This window comes from Triplophysa dalaica, chromosome 12 (genome assembly GCF_015846415.1).
Source record: "Triplophysa dalaica isolate WHDGS20190420 chromosome 12, ASM1584641v1, whole genome shotgun sequence".
In the NCBI taxonomy this organism is placed as follows: domain Eukaryota; kingdom Metazoa; phylum Chordata; class Actinopteri; order Cypriniformes; family Nemacheilidae; genus Triplophysa; species Triplophysa dalaica.
Window position 1 is genome coordinate 19,103,681 of NC_079553.1, and position 22,553 is coordinate 19,126,233.

Genomic DNA, 22,553 nt, shown 5'->3' on the forward strand with positions numbered 1-22,553 from the left:
CTAATGCATAAAGTAACTATTTGAGTAATACAAATCCTATGTAAGTTACTAAAACACTGTAAGTACCTGGTCTGAGGTGTCCAATGGTATCTGCTAAACTCCCTTTCCTTACTTTGGTGATGAATGCACAAAGTTTACCAGACTCTGTCATCTTTCCCCCAACCACCTGCAAAATGAAAACAGGTGTAAAATGCAGATGTCAAAAGTCCGTTTGGTTTATAACATATATTTGTACATTAACAATTATACTTTTGTTTAGATTTATTTATATTAAGGCACTCAACGTTAACGTGTGACCTTTTCAACGTAATAACGTATTATGTGAAGTCATGAAAGCGCATTGCAGAACAGAGCAAGGCGAGCATTTTTGTTTATAAAGCATATATATATATATATTTTTTTTTTTTGACCGATCGGTTCGCTAGATAATACCCGTATTCATTGTCTGGGACCGTTTAAAGCCCTTTTGAAGCTGCACTGAAACTGTAATTTTGACCTTCAACCGTTTGAAGTCCACTATATGGAGAAAAATCCTGGAATGTTTTCAGCAAAACATTAATTTATTTTAAACTAAAGAAACAAATACATAAACATCTTGGATGACATGGGGGTGTGTCAATTATCATGAACATTTATTTTGAAAATGAATTACTCCTTTAAGCTCTCTTTCGAGCTTGGATGACAAAACCACACAATATTAAGCCAGAAAGCACATTTTGTCTAGCATTTTCGTACGCACAGACTTCAACGTGTTAAATAAAATCTTATATGAATGCAAAGAGTTGTGATATTAAGAAAGGCGTCAGATCTGTATAAAGAGACAGCTCTTAAATGGGCCGCATTCTTAAACCTGCTGCTGTGTCACTAATTTTAATTAAAGAACAAAAGAAAAGAGGAATTCAATGTGTTTGAGGCTTTAATGAGAAGTCTTCTGTATACAATTTAGCATTACAGACTGTAAAGTGTTTGAGAATTTCATTCAATTTCTGTATATTTTCTACCTATTTGTAGCTCTCAATTATTCTGTTGAAGGGCTATATTTAAGGATATAATAAATACAAAATAATCAATTTAATGGATTAATATCATAATGTTGGCTTTCTTTCTTTAAATTATGCTGTTAAAAAAAACAGTTCTTTCTACATTAATTTGAAGATTAAATGTCAAATTATTAGAATCTAAAAGTATATTCTAAAACATTAATGTAACAAAAAAAAAAATTTATCAGATTAGTTTTTTAATTGACTGACAGCACTAATATATATATATATATATATCTTGTTTCCCTTTCAAATTGTGTATATGAATATTTAATCTAAAACAATGTTTACTTAATTTGTTCTGTTGTTTATTGATTGTAATGTTTTATTTTGTTTCTGACTCAAACCTGCAATTCACTTGCTGATTTGCGACGGTAAGCTCATAATAATAAATTGTCGAGATGCACCAATATTTTGGCCAATAATTGGTATTGGTCGATAGTCGAAAAACAATCGATGATAAGGGCCGATATATCCTCTCAATCAAAAGAGGACTGGAAAATGCAACAAATTTGTGCTCTGTATATGGAAAATGTTTAGAAACATCAGCAGTTTGATGTTTAATATTATTAGTCATTATATGTATACCATTCAGAAAGTTAAGAAATATTAATTTAATCTTCAGAATCTGTCTCGCAGATATCACTCTTACTAATTGGTATCGTTGGAAATTTAATATAAGTTCATCTCCAATCATTTAAAATGGGAACTTTTGGTTAAAATTATGAGGAAAATATCAGTTTGAGGTCATCTGACTTCAACTCATGTGAGTTTAGTCTGTAGAATGACCTGCCTTTTTTGTTTCAAAAGTTACGGATTGCAGCTTTAAAAATACAACAAAAATCAATGTTTCATTAAAAGAGAAATACTTGAAGGCATGCATTGCCACACTGGAAAAACGAATGTGCATGTGTGTTATTTATCAGAGCTGTCCATGGTACTGAAAGAACTGCTGAAAAGGCCTAAAGGTTTGTTTTAAAAACCACATGACCAATCGTTCTACTGAGAGCATCATACAAATCAAATCCCCACTAATGGCAGCCCATTGCAAACATACAAAGAAGATTACCAGCTGCCTCCTGGATAAAGATGGCTTTACATAACGACAGGCGTAGAGCCGAGGGCAATCGTGTGCGTGCGTGTGTGTTTGTTTGTCTGACAAAGTGCTGTTGGTAACAGATATAATGCGCACGGTAGCACTGAGCTGACACACAGTCAGTCAGTCGTTCTCTATCAGTAACGATTCTCAGTAAGTGCTTTAACAAAGAACACCAGCTTCACGCTCCTGCTTTTAAACAGCTGACATGAGTGCACAGACTTCATTTACCTCCACTGTAAGAGCCTTACAACACAGCTTTAATTTTGTTTTGTTTTTTTTCACTATTTCCATGGTCCTGAAACATTAATTTAATCAAATACATGTGTACTGAATCAGATGTGAATATTCTGTGACACCATACATAAAAACGGATCAAAATGACCATCTATTAAAAAATTACTTTAAACTTTCAGAAAGATGAATATACATTCATCCTTACGATCTACATTTTCACTTTAATTGGGTTGTAAGAGAATGTCCCCGTCCAGTTGGGATAAAAGTTGTTGTTTAAACTAGAAATAAACAACTTTTTTATTTAGCTTCTATTCCTGTGTAGCATGTGCTGTTCTCTACATCATTTTGAAGGATCCAAATGTTATAAATGAACCCAAGTTTATTTTTTTTAATAAGGTTCCTCATTACTTTATCCCAATAGATTGAGAGACACATTGTAGTATTTATATTGCACATGCTAAGAGAGCGGCATGCTTTATAGGTATCAGAAAGAGTTTGGAAGTAGGTAGATGAAAAATAAACCTTAAATGTGTCCTATTGAAAAATGAAAAAAAACTAACCGTTTGATAAAATACTATTCTATATTATGACTATTTATATTTCTGATATAAAATAACATCGTAGAGATTTATCTTCATTGTTCGTTTTTTCCCCCACATTTTTGCTATGTCACACCATAGAACACATTTGGGCAATTCCAGCGTTATGGAACGTGAGATTTTGGGTTATGAACATGACATAAAAATGCTCATTTGTAACGATTATATTGAACCATCTGTTTATATTTTACTGAACCCTTGTTGATAGTCTAAACATCAAAAAATGTCAGCCTATGAAAAAAAAAGGGTAATAAATAAATAAAGATTTGATGTGACAAAAAAAGAACGTGTTTTTTGGGAGACGATAAACTTCCTGCACAATCCTGAAGCAATAATACCCAATGAATGGAGAAGGGATGCCTCTTATATTAATTTTCATGTGTTCATTTATGAAGAATATGTAGCGTTATGGATGTGACAATCCTGAAAATGGCACTTACCTGACTATGAAAAAACATGCACTAAAAATAAAACAATTGCTTTACAAACATGGGTTTTTGAACTAGTGAATGTTAAAATCTGTGCTGTTACCATAGTAAAAACCGCTGGTAAAAACTTTCGTGGTAAGGTTGACATTTTCACGGAATTGCCCATGTATGGTTTATTTGTCAACTACCCAAATATTGTTGGAAAGCTACATTAAATGTTTTATTGTGCAAAGATGTGGACACAAATTAAATAATTAAACAACATTTGACATGAAACTTTATCATAATTATTGCCATTATTAAACAACACAACCATTGTGACATCAAACTCAAGTCCAGCCAGGTGGCCGAGGGACTCACTTTCAGTCCCAAAAGAGCTCCGGAGTCGCGGGGAATGCTGCCATCCTTCATCCGCTTGTTGAGCAGAATCCTGCCTATGAGTCGATCTTCGTCTTTGGAGGGTTGCCATGCGACCGGGTGCTGTCAGGTCAAAGCCACAATAAACAGTTTCAGAACACAAAGAAACCTGCCAATGCCGGTGTGGGGAAGGCTGAGATTAATTTGATCCGATTTATCACACAAACTCTGTGGTTATTACAGACGTACATCTAAAATAGGCTAGAGGCTTAAAGAAATTTTTGAGAATGAATCTTTGATCTGAGCTTAACTAGACGGCAGAATTTTTATTTTAAGGTCTTAAATTAATCTCCACTAGAGCAATGACATGTCTCAAAATGTATTTTTTTCTACAGCACATGTAAAAATACCCTCATGTACCTAAATGTTTCCATGCAATGTCAATACTCATATTAAATACCTAATAAATATTTATTAAATATATTTATATATAAAAAGAATTAAAGAGAATATAGAGTCACATCTTGAACAAAGTGTTCATTCATTTTGATAAAGCAATTGATGACATTCCAGAAACAGTTTTACAGAATTGCACTTAAAGGGACAGTTCACCCAAATTACAAAGACATCTATACAGATTTGGAACAATTTTCGGGTGAGTAAATGATGACAGCATTTTAATTTCCGGGTGAGCTGTTCCTTTTAAATGGAAGTCCATGGGGCAAGTCATTTCATATCCTTAAAAAGCAAGAACAGAGTCCACATCATTTCTTATGGTACTATTATAGCTGGATGACCCTCTTATGTCTTTTAGGCAAATTTCACTTTCATTTTGATGCGATACTGTATCTTGCGCCATAGACCTCTATTGTACTTGCATTTCTGTAAGTTCTTTTCTGTTTTGCTTGAAAGACAAATTCTTAACTTCTTGTTCTTTTAACCATGGCCTAAGTATTGTAGAGTTTGTGTGATCTGGTCGGGAGTGACATGCACACATCACATGCAGAGAGAAGCCCCCAGGACCTTCTCAGTCACCACAGCCAAACCCCAGCAGAAAGAGAAAGCAAACACAATGCCAGAAGAACAGCACAGAAAGACTCATGAACACGAACGGTGATGTCACTTAAATGAAGAGCAAAGGAATGACAGTGGAAGGGAAAAAAAGAAAAACTTTGTGGCAGAACAATTTCTGGCTGGCCGCCTTTGAGCGAGTGAGTGTATGTTTCCTAGGTGCGTTTCCTGGGTAGTGTCGGGCAGGAAGGGGGGGAGGAGTGAGGATTTAAACCAGTGAGGGGGTCTGGGACCCTACTGCGGCTAACAGGGCCACTACATGGAAATAACACACGAGGCCGAGAGGACATGCAGCTCTAGGGGGAACCCACATTCTCCGAGTGCCATGACAACACACACAGTCACATGGTGAAGTGATACACCACTACGTCACTAGCGTGAGTCTACAGCCGCTAAGAAGCAAACGATAAAAGAGCAGACGACTGGCTCCCCAGCAACTGCCACAAGGAAAGGAAATCTGAAAAACGTCACTTTTATTTAAAGGAACAGTACACCCGAAATCAAAAATCGCCATTGACTCGTCCTCAAGTCGTTTCAAACAAAACAACTCCTAATCACTGAGGGAGATTAAATGATGCGACTTTCACCGGGTGAACTATTCCTTTAACATCCCAAAAGAGAAAATCAACATCTCACCTATTAGAACAAGGACCATATGAACATAGAACAAAATGAAGGAAAGGAAAGTCAAACGAAACAAAACATCAAACAAATGCAGGCTAGGTTTGTCCCAGTACCTTCTCACTATGGCTATGTTCCTCATTTAGGGTCGTGCTACTGCACGTATCAACCCCCGAGTCTTTAACTTGGGGTTCACACCAATCAGCATCTTCCTCCAAAGAGTGGCCCCCAAAGCGCACCATTTTCTTTTGGCCCTCAGATAAGATGTGTGACTGCTCAAAAGTTTGTCTTTTTCCCCTTTGACTGTCCCCTACAGACATGGGATACAAACAGAAAGAAACAAAAGACATGCAGAAGTGAAAATAAATCAAAAGAACCATGAAATGACAAAGAGAGAGAGTGACAGAGTGAGTGAGAGAGAGAGGTGGGACACTAGGCTCCGCGTGTCTCACCAAAGACATGGAGGCAGCATCGCTGCTATGCCACGTTGTGTGATCCCACCAGTGGCCATCCAAATCCCCTGCGAGTGCCACACACACATAGCAGAAAGCAGAGGTAGATTGTGAAGAAACAGAGAGACATAGGGACAAATACAGTATATTCATTCATTCACGACACAAACATTTCACGCCAATCAGACTCACACAGATCAAACACTCATTCAAACAATTGCAAACATGCTTGAAATGTGCAACATTTGCTCACATCAATCTGCAGAAAGACCAAAATTGTGCAGTGCTCAAAGAAACCTAATGTCGATATATCGTCTATGCCTGACTAATAAGATTTGAAAAGATCTAAGAACTGGGCAGCAATACGCTTAAGCTGAATGAAAAACTAGAACTGTCTAACTTGGCTTCGGTTTAAAATGCAGACCTTTATCAAACTGAGTTTTTTGCTCTGACACTACCACGTGACATCATCAAATTTTAGAATAGCAGAAATGACTCCATCAGATACAGTATGACATCATCAGATCAGTTTATCCAAAGCTCTGGTTCAAGCCTAGACGACACCCAGCCATAGACCGGCTAGATGTGTTTAAACACCAAAATTGACATATAGGACTTGGTAAGCTAAACGTCTAAACGCCAGAGCTTGGAGATATGAGATTTAATCCAGAAAAGAGAATGCGTCACAGCCTAAACCTTTTCCTGTGGTCCACACAAAAACCTTCAGTATACAGAACTGATGATGTCAGACAGAAACTTTGCATCTCTAAGACCACCACTTTAGATGAAATAATCCTTACAATAAAGAAACACAGTGTTGTTAAAATGGCAAGCTCTTTTTAATACTTTTTGTGGGCTAAATATTTGCGAAACCTACTCACAATTATGAATGATGAAAAGTAATGGTTTATTAAAAAGAAAATTATGAAATATGTTGTTGCATGTTTTTTATCAAAAATGTATTTTATTTCATTTCATTCAATTGTTTCTCTAAATCAGCTACTTTATATACTTTAAAACTGCTAAAACATTGTATTTTCAAAATAAAGAAACACTGTGTTGCTTAAGTATGCAAGCTCTTTTTAATACTTTTTATTGGCTAAATATTTGGGAAACCCACTCATAACCATAAATGATGACCAATAGAAAATATTACAATATGACCGTACAGGGTTTTAATTGTATAATTGTATTTTATTAATGTGCAAAATGCAGAAGTACTGTAAGATTTGTGGTCAACAGGATACTGTAGTCACCGAAGTGAAATACTGAATTTAAATCACTGTAAATTACTAAACTACATATAAAGTCTTGGAGGGATACAAACAAAGATGTTCCTCTAGCCCACTTGGTATTACCCGTTGAATGCGTCATATGGCGCGAACATGTGTTTTTACGTGTCTTTGGTGAAGTTGGCCATGCATGTATTAGTAACGTATAATAAGAGAGAGGCGGGGCAAAGAGGAGATACAAACACGTTTTTGAAGCTTAAATTGTGTATAAATTACATCTAAAACAAACCATAATATTATTTTAAGATGTGTTATTTGACCCCTTTAAGGGTCACGAATACGATTCAGGGCACCCACAAACTGATCAAATGTACATCATGAATGCATATCTGCCATGTTAACACAATTAGCTTCCACAGATTCGGTCGGGATCTATTTCTCTCTTGCTCTCAGCAGGCGGCTGAAGTGCTGATTCAGACACGAGCGCAGCTCTCAGCCCGCGAGCGCACAGCTCTCCATCACTCTGACAACTCAATAAAAAAACAGTGTAAACTATTAATTGGATCATTAATTATTGATGCCGCTTTTACTACGGAGGGACAGAAGCGGAGAGAGAGAGAGACAGAGGAGAGTGACGTGGCGTGCAATCATAAAACCAGTATTGATATTGGTCTTCCAGAAAGATTTAAATACGAACATGTTCTCTCTAAAAGAGATGCAGGCTCGCTGGATCTCACACATATCTTCAATAGAAATACAGTAGAAAATATTTCCTTCTCAACTTTTTCTTCTTTGTTATAGCCTTTCATTAAAAGAAAATTTAATAATGCCATCATCCAGGAAGTGACATCTTTTTTTATGAGAAAACAATAACGTTCTCCTTTTCTCTGGTAAAATTATAAAAATTAGTATGATTAAAACGTTACAAAAGTTTAAAAACATTAAGAATGCACTTGCTGATGTCATGCTTGTTTTCATGATCTGGCTAAGCTCCGCCCCTAATTTCTTCTAATCACAATCTGTTCTCCTGCCCATGACATAGTTTGGCTTGAATCACATGAGGTCTTTTCAGCTGGTTCTGAGAGCCGGTCTAAACGCAGAGCCAGACCTGAGCCAATCGCAATAGCTTATACTGATCTGAAAGCAGGCCTGCAGCCAAGCGAATGCCATGGTAACCTGCTTTCACTTCATTACGTCTGATCTTCAGACAGTCAGACAGCAAAACAAATAACGTCAAAATCTGAATTCAGAACTGGAAGCACCAACCATCTAGTAGCCTGCCTGAACCATAAAGTAGAAACAGGATGTAAAGGAAACTTCCTGAATATTAACTTCTTATGGCCATTCAGGTTTGATTGAACCGTTAAATACGGGATGTTATAAAAAGGAGAACGCACTAAAATCGCTGAACAAAATGTTTTGAGCAAACTTCACAACTTCATGGAATTAAAGTCACAGAAAATAGAGCATGCACTGTCTACAATGTAAGAAGTTAGTAATAATTTACTGGTCCCCACCTTTTTACAATCTTAAAGTTTTGTCCATGTGCTACATGACTTTTTGTCTCCTTGAAGTCTTCCCAAACCTGAACTTCGGTTTATACTCCAAATACCCAACATGCATACAAAACCATTCAGATATCTTCAAGAATAATTTGTTTAAAGGTCAATGACGATATGCAAAGATTTTCAACATGCCAATTTTAAAATTCTAATAAATAATAATATCTGTTGCAGTTATTCAAACATTAAGAATGTGGTGTACACACAAATGCAGATTCAAATTTGAGATTTTAGTGATTTTCATCTCCACAGCCCTTAAAAATGTCATGTGGTGTGATGATTTTTTGTCTTTAATTAACTTCCATGACATTAACTTTTTTTACAAAAAGTATTTACAAAGTATTTGCATTTCTTTGTGTTTTGGTAAGAAATCACCTCATATTCTTTTCCATAATTTTGTCTCCTTATATTAATTAAATCAACAAAGTTCATTTTAAAATCACATATAACTGATATAAATGTTTAAAAATACCATTCACTTAAGCAAACTGTATCAGAGATTCATATTGAAGCCACAAAAAATATATATATACTGTAAATATTTTATTTTTAATTCAATACAACTATTGATAATTTTGGTCGGACAACATGAAAAGTGGTCATTATACGTCATTGACCCTTAAATAAAGCCATCACTTTCACTAGGTCACATCACTTTTGGCCACTGTAGATGCCACATTACATTTGGAAAAGAATGTATTTAATAATATCCAAATCTAAATAAGACACTTGCATTTTCTTCTTTAAATAAATCGATAATAATGCACCAAAAACAGCCAATTGTAAAGACACGCTCTTGCAGAGAGTCTGCTATCCCCGTGCAGAATCTCCACAGCGCTCTGCTCTCGATAAAGCTGACAATAAAAGTCTTATCTGGCCTGGGGCTCTCTTCTCCTCTCTATAACACAGCTGACCTTCACAGAGAACGTTCCTACTCCCCTCTGCTAGAAGTGAAAGTGTGACTGTGAAACCTGCAAAAGCTAAACATCAATAATGTAGAATTGTATGGTTGCCTTTGTCCCCAGGACGCTTATGTAAGCACCTCGGACCGATCGCTGCAGTTTTCAGTCCCCTTTCCGTTATGTACTGTATTGTCCCCTACGGTATATCATGTCGCACCTGATGGGAATCCTGTTTGTAGTGTCAGATAATAAATCGTTTGCATATTTCTCTCTATTACTCTTTTATCATGAGTTTATTTTTACTTACTTGGTTACAAAGTATTTTTCACAAATCATATATCTGCTGATTTATAAAATTAATTTAAAGAAATCTTTAAAAGCAGCAACAGCTTTTCAATGAAACTTCAAATGAAGGTAGGCAGTTCGCTAGGTTTTTGAAGCCAGTTTTGCCTGTGGGACCTTTAAGCCTAATATTCTTTCTAACCAATTAGGTAATGCATTTCTAGATCAGCTTATGGAAAATAATAAAGCTCCTGTCATGTTTTCCTGAAGACTGCGGTCAAATCCTGGTGGAAAATGTTGCAATTAGGTTTAGATTGAAAGAACATTTACTTTTATGCTTTCGATTAACCCGAAGCTCTGAGCTAAAGAGTCGTGTGGATGTGGAGACTGCATTACTCAATGAACGAACACTCAAAACACATAGTTACAAGCACATAAACACATTCAAATACAGTGAGGGAAACAATTATTTGATCCCGTGATGATTTTGTATGTTTACTGCTTACTGCTTGTTTACTTTAACTGACAGAGACAGAATATAAAAAAATCAGGGGGAAATGATTATACAAAGGTCATACATTGATTTGCATTTCAGGCGGTGAAATAAGTATTCGATCCCTTACCAACTAGTAAGAATTCTGGTTCTGAGGATTGGTTATGTGCCTATGTCACTTTAAGAAAGTACTCCTAAGTCAACTTGTTATGTGTATGAAAGATGCCTGCCAACAGAATCTGTATCTTCCATTCAACTCTCCACCACCATGGTCCAGACCAAATTGGTTTTAAAGGACGTCAGGGACAAGATTGTAGACCTGCACAAACCTTGAATAGGCTACAGACAGAAGCTTGGTGAGACGGAGACAACTGTTTGTACGATTATTTGGAAATAGAAGAAATACAAAATAGCTATCAATTTCCCATAGTCTGGAGCTCCTTGCTAGATTTCCCCAATGGAGTAAAGATGATCATGAGAAAGGTTAAAGATAAGCCCAGAACTATTCAGAAGAAGCTTGTTGAAAATCTGTGGAGGAGGCCAAAACTCCAACTTGCTGAGCGACAGCCAAGAAACCTTAAAGATTGACAGAGGAGTGGACTAAAATGTATCCTGACACATGTGCAAACCTGGTGATCAACTATCAGAAATGTCTTACCTCTGTGCTTGCCAACATGGGTTTCACCACCAAGTACAAAGTAATTTTTTGTGGGTGATCAAATACTTGTTTCACTGACTGAAATGCAAATCAATTTATAACCATTATATACAATATTTTCCCCTGATTTCTTTTGTTCTGTATCTATCAGATAAAATAAACCCACCATAAAAATGATAGAGCCTTCATTTCTTTGTAAGCAGGGAAACTTACAAAATCAAATCAATTTATTATTTCCCTCAGTGTACATGCACAAAGGTGCTCACTTTTCACACACACTGCTGAAAGACACACACTCTGCTCACTAGGTGTGAAATCACACGACACACACGCGGGCACATGGACACACCATGATGACTCCTGTTAAAAGAAACACTCCTTGCACAACGTATACACAAAAGGTATTCACACACATCGCTCTCCTTCGTACACACACACACACAATGACTCCTGTTGAAAGAAACACTTTGCATATCCTTTGTAAAATGCACACCGGTACACACACAAAATTTTCACACACATCACTCTCACTCAGACACATAACTCCTATTGAAAAAACACTCTTCGTTCACTCTCTATAAATTCACATCATTCACACACAAATCATTCACAGACACACACACACCATACACAAACACTGTGGGAAAGTGAGATCAGCATCAATCAAGGGTTATCTGACAAGCATTTGAAATATTATGAACGAATATTATTAAAACGGTACTTTCTCAAAAATAATTTGCTTTTACCAGGTGATGTAACCACTGCAAAGTTTTGCAATCACTAACCACATTTTCTATTAGCAAAACCTTTTCAACTATTAGCACTGATGCTGCACTGTGTTTAAACATAACTCATAATAGTACATTACCTTTCTCACTGACGGATTCACTCTCAATCTCCACGTCCTCGCAGCTGGTGTACTCTGGGGTTGTGGCTAGTTCCTCCTCGGAGCTGCTCAGAGACACCTGCCTCATTTTGCCGCCCCTCTTGGACTTGTGTGGTTTAGGTGGCGGCGGCCTGACAGACTCGGATTGATCGGAACTGAGCGAGTCGTTCCGTAACATGCTTTCCATCTTCTCTCGTTTACTCTTCCATACGGCTGAGACGGGATCTAAGTGCTGCTGCCTGTGAAGGGAGTCCACACCTGGGGGGCTGTGGTTGGACCTCCGCTGGGTGTGTCCGGGACCCGGTGGGTGGTGGGGGCCGCGCAGGGGCCCTAGAGGCTCCTCCATCTCCGTATACGCCAGGGAGACATCGCTATGGCGCCGTTCGTGCCTGAAGCGTGAGACTTCCGCGTGCATGCGCATCTGCTCCTCATAGGGTTGCGGCTTGACCGGGTAGCGGGCCAGGTTCGGGTCACTACGGTACCGGTTCTGGTACTCCTCCTGCCGCTGACGCTGCAACTCATGCTCGCTGACGGGCGGGCCATCGGGTAGGAAGCCGGGTTCGGGCGGGTACTCTTCCTGAGAGTGCCAGCCACCCCGGCGAGTGCGGTACGCCCCCCGCGCTACCTCAGCATCCTCGTAGGTGCGGTCGTAACCTCCTCTCCACTGGCGCTCTCCGGCCCCATAGTCAGACGGCGATCGTGGCATGCCGCCCTGCCTTGGGGCATACTGTGAACGCCCCGCCTTCTCCTCCCTTTGGTCGTATTTTTGGTTTGGATCCCTTGTTGCTGACGGGCTTCTTTTTCTGCGAGGCAAAGAGAACAGCAAAATTGTTAATACAATATCAAAGGTAAAAAAATGCTATCCATGTGATCTTTGCCGAAATATAAATAAGAGTACACTATCAATAACAATCTCAGTCGTGCTTTAAACTGCATTGAGATTTTTGTGAACTCACACACAGCAGAAGAATTAAACCGCACACTGTTCTGTTGAAAACCAAAAACATTTTAAACTCATTTAAAAATGAAAGTTGGGCATTAAGATAAATAACCTTCGGTTAATGAAGTCATAACAAGGTAGGCTGGGCATATGAAGTTCAGAGGAACCCCAAATAAACGCAAAAAATTGCATTTGAAAAAAAACATTTGCAAGATTTCACCCATCCACTGTACGCTTACAAAAAAGCTATTCATACCTGAAAACACTCGGATATACTTCAAAGATGTAGATTAACATGAAAGTTAATTGAAAGGAGCAAAGTGGAGATTTAAGCGCCATCTAGCGTTGAGGTTGCGAATTGCAACCAACGGCTCACTCAACCCCTTTTGAAGCACTATAGCAGCTCTCAAAGGACAAAGATGTCGTCATTTTCGCTTCATTGCTGGAGAAGATAACGTATTTACAAAACACGCTCTGTGGTGCAGTTTGTCTGTTAAGGGCTTCTGTAGAACCTACATGGTGAATTCCATGTAAGGGGACCCGTGGTGTATGTAGATAGAAATAGCTTTCTAGTGTAATAAAAACAGAAAGCTTCTCTATGTAAGGTCTTTATTCACCTCTGAGAACATAGCTATGCATATTATAATGCATTTCTGTCAAAAGTTCCTGCTAAATGTCACACACTGGACTTTTAAGTCTACACAAGAACACCCGAAGACACTCTTATCCATAGTAACTTGTGTATTCCCTGGTACTCAAACCAACAACCTGTGCACTGTTAAGCTAACGCAACACTCACCCACTGAGCTACAAAAACACTTTAGAAATATCAGAAACCATTTCTCGCTCCATTCAATGGACCGCAAATCTGTTTAAGAAGCTTAGACAATATCTCAAATTTAGACACTGAAGACACTAAAACAGGTACTCAAACAATGCGCTCAGCAGGCAACTTGAATTTGTCTTGTCATACAAACTACACAGGCAGCCTGAAACAAAGCCAATGATCTTATTACAGTATATGAAACCGTATATGTGCATCATCAGTGCTAGAGTGATCTGCGAGCTGTTTTTGAGCCTCTACATGTACAGCCTGATTAATGATGGTCTCTCATGCGTCCCCTGGGCTCTGCTCGGGGGTTTTACTATGGCCGGCGCGTCCCTGCTGCATTATTCAACAGCAGCCAGACACAGCCGGAGTCCTGCGCCATTCACAAAACCAGAGCAATGCAGCGCCTCAGACACAAAACTGAATAAGCAGGCAGCATGGAACAAAATGTAATATCCCAATACAGGTAGCTTTATTCTAACAGACAATTCAACAGAAATGGTCTGTGACCTACTATATATACTGTGTGGGTGTATACAGGGGTGCCGTAACAGGGGGGGGGGGGATTGGTTGGGGAGATGAGACGATTCTAAGGGCCCTTGTTTCACTGGGGGCCCAGCAGATCCCGCGTGTGTATGTGCGTGTACCCTTAAGACATATGCGGTGTGTGTGTCCCCTTAAAAAGACGTAAGCAGATCATTCAGAGAAGCGGCACTGGTGCTGCAGCGCTTCACAGTTCTGTATGTGTATCGACCTGGCGCAGCGGCAGGAAAAATCAGGATATAAAAAGAGAAACAAGAGAGAGAAGAGAGGTCGAGACGAGAAAGACAACTAGTCACCCAGTTTAAAAAAAAACAAGGTGATTTACGTTCCCTGTTTTGTGTTATGGTTTTATAAGCTGTTGTAATTAGCATAAACTATCAATTGTATCAGTTACACACCCCAATGTTTTGTTACACAATGTGCCAAGGAACTATTTTTATGCATTCGAGAATGGAGTTGATTGTGATGAGCTTTAGAAAAGACTGAAACGCAACAAAGGCTAAAGTAGTCCATCTATGTATATTAAAGCTAAACACCTTGCAACAGCTTTAAGAAATCAATCAAAATTAATGTTGTAATCTGCTATTGCTATCCTCTTCATTTCATTTAAGTCATTGTAGAATCCTGTTGATAAAAAACTGTTCTAAAAATAATTTAAGATTATAGCTGTTTTCTCGAGTTCACTGTTGTAATGATCTGATTCTTTCATTATTTTGCTTGTGCGAAAACTGTTATGAAAATAATGATGATGATAATAATAATACAAGCTTCAGTCAAGCATTTCTTGATCTAGTATTATTCAAGGGAGAAAGTAAACTTCAAGAAAAGATGTATTGTTGTTGTTTGCCATGTTTAAATGTTACAGTTTTGTTGGTGTGTGTAACAGCTCAAGAAGGCCTATACTGTATGTGTGCAAAAGTATTTGTAACTTGGTAACGTAATTCATATTTTGGTTTAGCTTTACTATTTATAGACTGAGATTTGGGGGCCTGGAGAACAAATTACCCAGAGGGCCCCCAAAAACCCTAACGGCACCCCTGGTCCTACACGGTATAAATTAAAAACAATAATTTCCTATATTTGGGTGATCTATGCTATTAAAGTAAAGTCAAAACCAAACAAATCGGAATTGTTATTTTAAAAACAGTGCCGTTACCAAAACATATAGGCTATTCCCAAAACACTTAATCTCAACATTCTGCTTTCTGGAATGATCTGTGTTCAGAGCTTTGGTTTTAATATTGCACACAGTACTGATGCTCACAAGGGAACAAAATATCAGATGTAAGTGGGTCAGTTCTCTATAACATCTCCTGCATCCACACAGCTTTCCCCCTCAAAGCGACAGACCGCAGCAGTGTTCATCATGCTAAAGAGGAAAGTGTATAGGTTAACACAGGGTTATCATTAACGCTATTTATTATGTGACCTGTGCAGTCGTATAAATCTGTCCACCTGCACACAGACACAAATGTACTGTCCAGCTGTGCTTCAGATGACCCAGGTGGCATTAGTGATTACACGAGCATCCAGTGCTCTTCAGACAGTCATAAACTAGTGTGTGATGCTATTAATCCTGGTCCGGGGACCCACCAGCACAATTTATATGTCTTACTTATCTAACACATCCAGTATAGATATTACAAAATACATTCTGCTTTCCATACAACAAATTGGCGTACTTCAACAAGGTACTATGATACGGTATTAAATGATTATCGAATAACTAAGTCATGTGAGAAGTTTAAAAAAATCACAGTATTTTTCAAGCGTTCACATGTTTTAGTAAAAATTATTATTTATTTAAACATTCTGAATCTACTAGATAATAGAAGCCGTTGATATTATGGATTTCAATAAAATGATGACCCATATAAACCATTTCCGTGCAAATTCTTGAATACTGCTGCCGTAAAAAATACTAGACCGGTCTCAAATTATTTTTTGTTTTTCTCAATTTAATATTTATAATATTATTTTAATTTGGATTATTGCTGTAAAATGTAGCGAGACAAACTGGTCAAACTAACAAAAAAGATGCAATGTTTGCAGATTTTGAATACTGCAAAAAAACAATACTACACTCTTAAAAAATAAAGACGCTTAAAAAGTGCTTCTCAGCGATGCCTTTAATAAAAGAAACATTTTTGGTTCCACAAAGAACCATATCTTTCTTATTTTTTATAATCTGAAACAGAACCTTTTGTGAAACAGAATGGTTCTTCAGATGTTGAAGGCACTTTACGGAAAAAAAATGTATGGCATCATGAAGCACCTTTATTTTCAAGAGTGTAAAGAGTTTACACGTATTTAAGTATATAGATTTAAAAATAAATATTTGATGGAATAAGCCCGATTTTTTTCACAACTGATATGTCTTTGCATCGCTCTGTCTTTTACATTTCATCTCAATTTTTTTCCAAAGCTGTAAAAAAAATAATGTTTTAAGTATAAAAAATATAATTTATATAATTAAATCTCAAATTTGTTAAGCTAACAGTCCTTATGTGAAGCAAAACACAATTGGTCGTCAGTTCAGATGAGCAGGAGCGCTAGATTAAAAAGCAATCAAGGTGAAATAATGGCCCTCTGGGGACCCCTTAAGAGAAGAAAACAGTGACAAGTGTAATAAAAACGAGAGAATTCTACACATACCTTAATACTTCAGGCAAAACCTTACTGAAACGATCTCACGAAAAACAGAAATTTGTTTCTATGAAATCCACTTTAAATGGCAAAGAAAATTTAAATATGGTCCACCAAGAGTCCCCAAATCCCTCCAGCAAGATGATACCATCAATTCTGACGTTTGGAGTTTGTTTTCACACTCATCAAATCCTTCACTGTCACGTCATGCAATTCCCACGTACATCTGACAAAATCAGATTATATAAATGTCTCTCAAGACTAAAACGTACATAGAAGTGTCCTGTTTTGTGTTGGAGATATGTCACGATTCCCCGTCTCCCTCAGCGTTCTCCTTGATCTCAGTAACATCACAGTGCAAACTGGCTTTAAAGCAGCCGCAAGGCATGCTGGGAAGCCGGAGCCCAAGGCAAAGCTGAAACAGGTTGTAACAGATGACCTGTGAGCAGAGATAGAGATGTTTCTCTGGAACAAAAGTGGCATTACATCCCTCAGCCCGCTGCTGATTGGTGGAGATTCAGACCGTGCCCTGCCAGAGGATTTTTATCTAATCTGTGTATGACTGTGTGTTCTCACAAAACAGCACAGCAGAAGCGAACAAATCTCAAATTCGCGATTTACGGTCTCATCAGACTTCTTTTGATTTCCAAAAACGAGGCCGATTATATTTGGGAATCCAAATCTGTCAGCTTTGGGCAAGGACAGACGGTGCATTTTCAAAGATTCAACAGCATTACATAGCACAAACATTTAAAGACAAATCATGTCTGAATCCAAATAGAAACTATAAAATTACAACAACAAAAAAACAAAGATGCTCTACTACCATCCCTATAACACCTGAGTACTTTTTTGGCAATTGTATTCATGTTTCATGGTATTCACACTATAAGTATTTCAAAGAGTAACCCAAAAATCCCAAAGCAGAACATATGGTAGTACATTGGCACTCGTGGCCTCCACTGTGAAAGCATGTGAACAGGCTGACACAGGAAGTAGGACAGCACTGCTTCCTGTCTGCTCCCTGCAGTGGCGCGAACGTCATTATTACTCCCCTCTGAACACAACTCAGATGACCATGTGTTCCTAACACATCCACCCGGTACACTTTGAACACCGCGGCATCCAGGTTAACCGCACACGCTCTTACAGAACGCTGGCAGGGTGTAAAATAGGCAAAACCCCTGTAGAATTAAGCCAAAGAACCACCTACGAAACAATTCTTTTTTTTGCAGTTTTCCAAAACACTACCAAACACACATGGCAGAACATGGCAACGCAGGGTTCTCACTGAAAGCCTTACGAAAATGAAAGGATACTTCACAGATTTTGTTCAATTGTATTTCTAACAAAATAACAATGGTGTTTGTGGCAAATCTATGGTCATGAAAATCGATCTGCCAGAACAACACTTTTACTATAGAACACTTGGCATAATGTAAACACTGGTAAACACTGGCACTTCCGGTTTCAGTTTTTATTTTATTTTAGTAGTATTTTTTTATCTTACATATATCATTAAATCTTAATGAAAGCTTTTAAAGATTTTAAACTGGTTATACATTTTCTGTTGGTTGTAATTTGATTTTAGTATTTGTGTAGTGTTCTTCTAACCAAAGTTTTTTGAACCAGCGCTTTTTATGTCATCCGAAGAGTCTATAAAAATATATAATTATATTAAATTTTAATTTTCAAAACGTAGGGGCATGTGTTTATTAAGGTTACCCATTGTGCTTCAATAATCTAATAATAAAATAATAAAATAAAGCATTCAACATGAAAAATGTAAAGCAGGACTTTTCTCCATCAAGAAAGTGATGCACTGCATCTGAAATCGCATAAACGTACTGATTTAAATGAAGTGCCTATCGACTGTTCAAACAGTACATACTATATAATATGTGCGGGGTAGTATGAACAGATTTGGGACATACTCAATCCGCTATGTCTTATAATCATGTGACCCGTATGTTTCTTGACCTACAGTATGAAGTATTAACACCAACCTTTACCTAGGCGTCGGTACAAACCAAATTTTTTCGCGATTAAAAGTTACATTTAAAAAACGGACACCTGCTTTTAAATTTCCGCTATTTCTATTTGATTACATTTTGAGATTTGACCGTTGCTCAGCTCCCGTTGCATCATGGGATTGAAAAGTGTCCATCCGATCCACACTCACAAATCTCGGCATAAGCAGTAGACCATCCGGGTATTTCTCGCTCACTGTTTTGTGCACACTGAGGTTTCAGACATACTCATACTCATTGTCAGCTATATAGTAAGGAAGTCGGCGATTTCGGACGCGAGGATGGTTCATGTGAAGTGGGCATTACATAACAAAACAGATGAAAAGGAAGGATTGAAAAAGGCTATTTTTTATTTCAGTAATACATTACAGTAACATTCAATTGAAAGTTGTGAAGGATGCTGCAGGTCGGGGCGAAGCTGGCAGTTCATTCCACCACAGGGGAACTGAACGAGTAAAGGTTTTTTCAAGCGGTTTGGTGCCTCGCTGTGATGGAACAACAAAGCGTCGCTCATTTTCAGAACGAAGATGACGGTAGGGATGTAGACCTGGAGCATGTGACCCTTAAGCGGGGAAACAGTCCAGACAAACAGTGTGTAATAATGCTTATGTGCGTCAGCTGTGGCGGCCCGCACGCATCAGCCCAAAACCCATTTAAAAGGAAACTGCAGACGGCAAGCTGAGCATTCACCACCAGCGGCCTGCAATTAACATGATGTGCCGTTCATTGAGCCCAGAGGAAATAAACAGGTTTGGAAGTGAAGAAGGTTCAGTCTGAAGCACACCAAAGGACGTCTCTCCTCATAAAGACCCATCAAAGATCCTCGACAGGCCTCACACAGACTGGTTGTGAAGACAGACGGATGAAGCTTCATTGAAAACCATGATATTACCTAAAAATCATGATAGCATCATTTTATTTTGATACTTTAAAGATTTGTGGGTTTTGAATGCAAGAAATTTGAGATATATGAAGAAACAATCAGGTTAGAGAGAGATAGAAAGAGAGAGGGCAGACTTACATAAGCTCACTTCAGTGTTTATTTTTCTAAACCAACACTCGGCGCAGCATCTGATGTTTGTCGACATAACTGAGGCCGCCTGAGCTTATGGACAGCCTTTTCCCTCTAGATATGAAAACTATTACACACGCACACACTCATGTCGCCGTATCTGCTAACTTTGCATTTTTCATTGCGGCACATGAGCTGCGTTTTAGATGAATGACAGTCGCAGTCGTGCAGCAGGAAAGATGTTTGGCTGTGGAGATTGTGGAGGAAGGGTGAAAGAAACACACTTCAATAATCCAACCTCAAAAAACACGTGAGACCCTCACGACAAACTCGCTGTGTCAAAAACTAGCTGACATGTGCTGTCATTCTTGTGCTTCGCTATTTCATTTAGATGGAAGCCAGTATACTTTAACATATTTGTTACATTGTTTTATTCATTTTTTTTGTTTGTTTGTTCACTTAAATCAGAGAATCAAACAGAATAAAATTAGTCTGAACAAATGATGAACTATAATAAGTATCTTTATGTATACAGTGTGCAACAATATAATATAAAGAATGAATAAATATATGTATTTTATAATATGTATGATAAGAATATATAATATGTTATATATTAATAATAATGTATACCGTAGTCTGTGTGAATACTCGATTTTGATTGGCCTGAAAGTTAGCATTAAAACCCTTTTATCCACGGCTAGCATTATTCACATTAGAAAGGTGGATGTTGACAACAGGAACTGGGTTTCTTGAGAAACCTGCACTCGGAAAAAGAAACGAGTATTGAAGTGCTTTCGCAGAAAAGAGCGTGTCAGCTGAAAGAAAAACACCCACAATGCACGTCGTCTATATCTCCCCTCAACACTCCCATTCTATTTAAAGTTGGCTTCTTCCTGCACCAGTAAGCATTCTGCCCGGAGGGATACCAGGCAAAGCAAGACAGCCATTCTGCCATCTATTTTTAACTGCCATCAATTATGTAAAAATGAAGCTCCAGCAATAATTACAGTAACATGTACGGCACGCAAACACATCCCTGTGCGCGCTGGCATAAAATGCAGCACTTTACAGAGAAATAAAATCCTTTTCTGTACGTCACAGCTCACGTTTGTAATGCACTGCACTTACTTTAATCATTTGGCTGTGATATATGCAGTGTCTTGCTGTAGGATCTGATGGCATGTGAAAGGCCATTCAAAGTGTTTAATGTTGCTGTGGAGAGCAGTTAGAGTCATTACAGAAGGCAGACACACCATCTATCCATTCATCCGTCCATCCACAGCACTGCTGATCTGAAACAACTAACAGCATATCTGCTTACAAAAGAGAAAGTCTCGCTTTCTGCTCACATCACTGGATCTGTGCGTACATTAACAAACACAACACTGTCAACACTGTATTACAATAGCTTTTGGATAATATTATGGATAATATTGTTTTTAATGCCAAATTCATAGTTTTTTAATGATTAAAAAATATTGAACCCTACTGTTATGTTATGTCAAATTGACCCCAAAGCAACTTGACATCATCGGAAAAGTATCCTGATTGCATTTTAACCTTAAGTCTCAGAAAAAAACAGCAGGAAAATGCATGTATATGATAATAAAATAAATATATAAAAATAATATATATTTTGCATGCCTTCTAAAGGTGTGAGGGTTTTCCATTTCTTTCTTTTTTTAATATTTTTAAGATTCTTGTGGTTTCGGCAGCAACTCAGTTCAGAGAACTCAGCAATCAAATGTAAATATATACAAATCCAAAAAGTTATGTTTTGTCCTAATATTTTATTCTAAAAAACATTTTTTTTTTAAATTGTATAGAAAACATTTTATTCCAAATATTAGATACACAAGAATATTTAAAATTATGATATTAAATATTATTTTATTACCAATTGTGCATACAATATTTTATTTAAAATATGATATAGCATATTAAATAATACTTATAGAAATAATAAATCATATTTTATAAAAACAATTATGTGGGTAAAACTTGAGTAATTTTTCATTTAATAAAACATCAATACGTTAAATCATGAAAATTATTTATCATCATTTACTCTTATGTAAAATATTTTGTTGCTAGATATTGTTATTTTTTCAGTTTAAACTTGAACTTGAAATCTTGTTAATATGTCTTTTTGGTAAAGCTCTCCGCCGTCCCTTCTCTGTGCTATAGCAGACCAAGAACTGGTACTGCAAACATGAGCATCCCGCCTGGTGGCCTCCCAAAAGATTCTTGATGAATAAATTATTAGAGAATGAATTAATAGAGTTTGAGGTCCCTGCACCATCACCCCAGGCCTGAAATCATGCAAGTCTACTGTCTGACTCTCCCCATCACCAAGATGCGACGTCACCTCTCCACTCCGATTCGCTCAACATCACATCTGACTGACACCACAACCTGTTGTCATGGCAACGATTGAGGGCTAAAACCACATGGGGCGGAAAACAAACTTGTTAAAGAGAAAAACAGAGTTAAAGAACATTCAGACCGTGTGTCGGTCACTGGAGTGAAGATGACGCACTGTCGCAGAGACATTGAAAGATAGCCAACTAAAAACTGTTTTAATTATTAGAGGTCGTGTGTAATGGGAAATTACCTACATACATGTGTCAAATA

At 37.7% G+C, this 22,553-nt stretch overlaps 1 protein-coding gene across 17 annotated transcripts in view; it reads right to left on the reverse strand.

Annotated features, from left to right (window-relative positions):
- rims2a (regulating synaptic membrane exocytosis 2a) overlaps positions 1–22,553 on the reverse strand; it is a 132,345-nt gene that overhangs the window by 67,844 nt on the left and 41,948 nt on the right. For 13 of the 17 annotated variants that reach the window (XM_056762345.1, XM_056762341.1, XM_056762342.1 and 10 more), the window contains 4 exons: positions 11,899–12,719; positions 5,566–5,759; positions 3,761–3,880; positions 67–166 (listed from right to left, as the gene is read on the reverse strand). In XM_056762345.1, the coding sequence (XP_056618323.1) occupies positions 67–166; positions 3,761–3,880; positions 5,566–5,759; positions 11,899–12,719 (1,235 nt within the window). Of the gene's footprint in view, positions 1–66; positions 167–3,760; positions 3,881–5,565; positions 5,760–5,901; positions 5,970–11,898; positions 12,720–22,553 lie in introns of all 17 variants that reach the window. The other 4 variants (XM_056762352.1, XM_056762350.1, XM_056762349.1 and 1 more) reach the window with 1 other exon arrangement.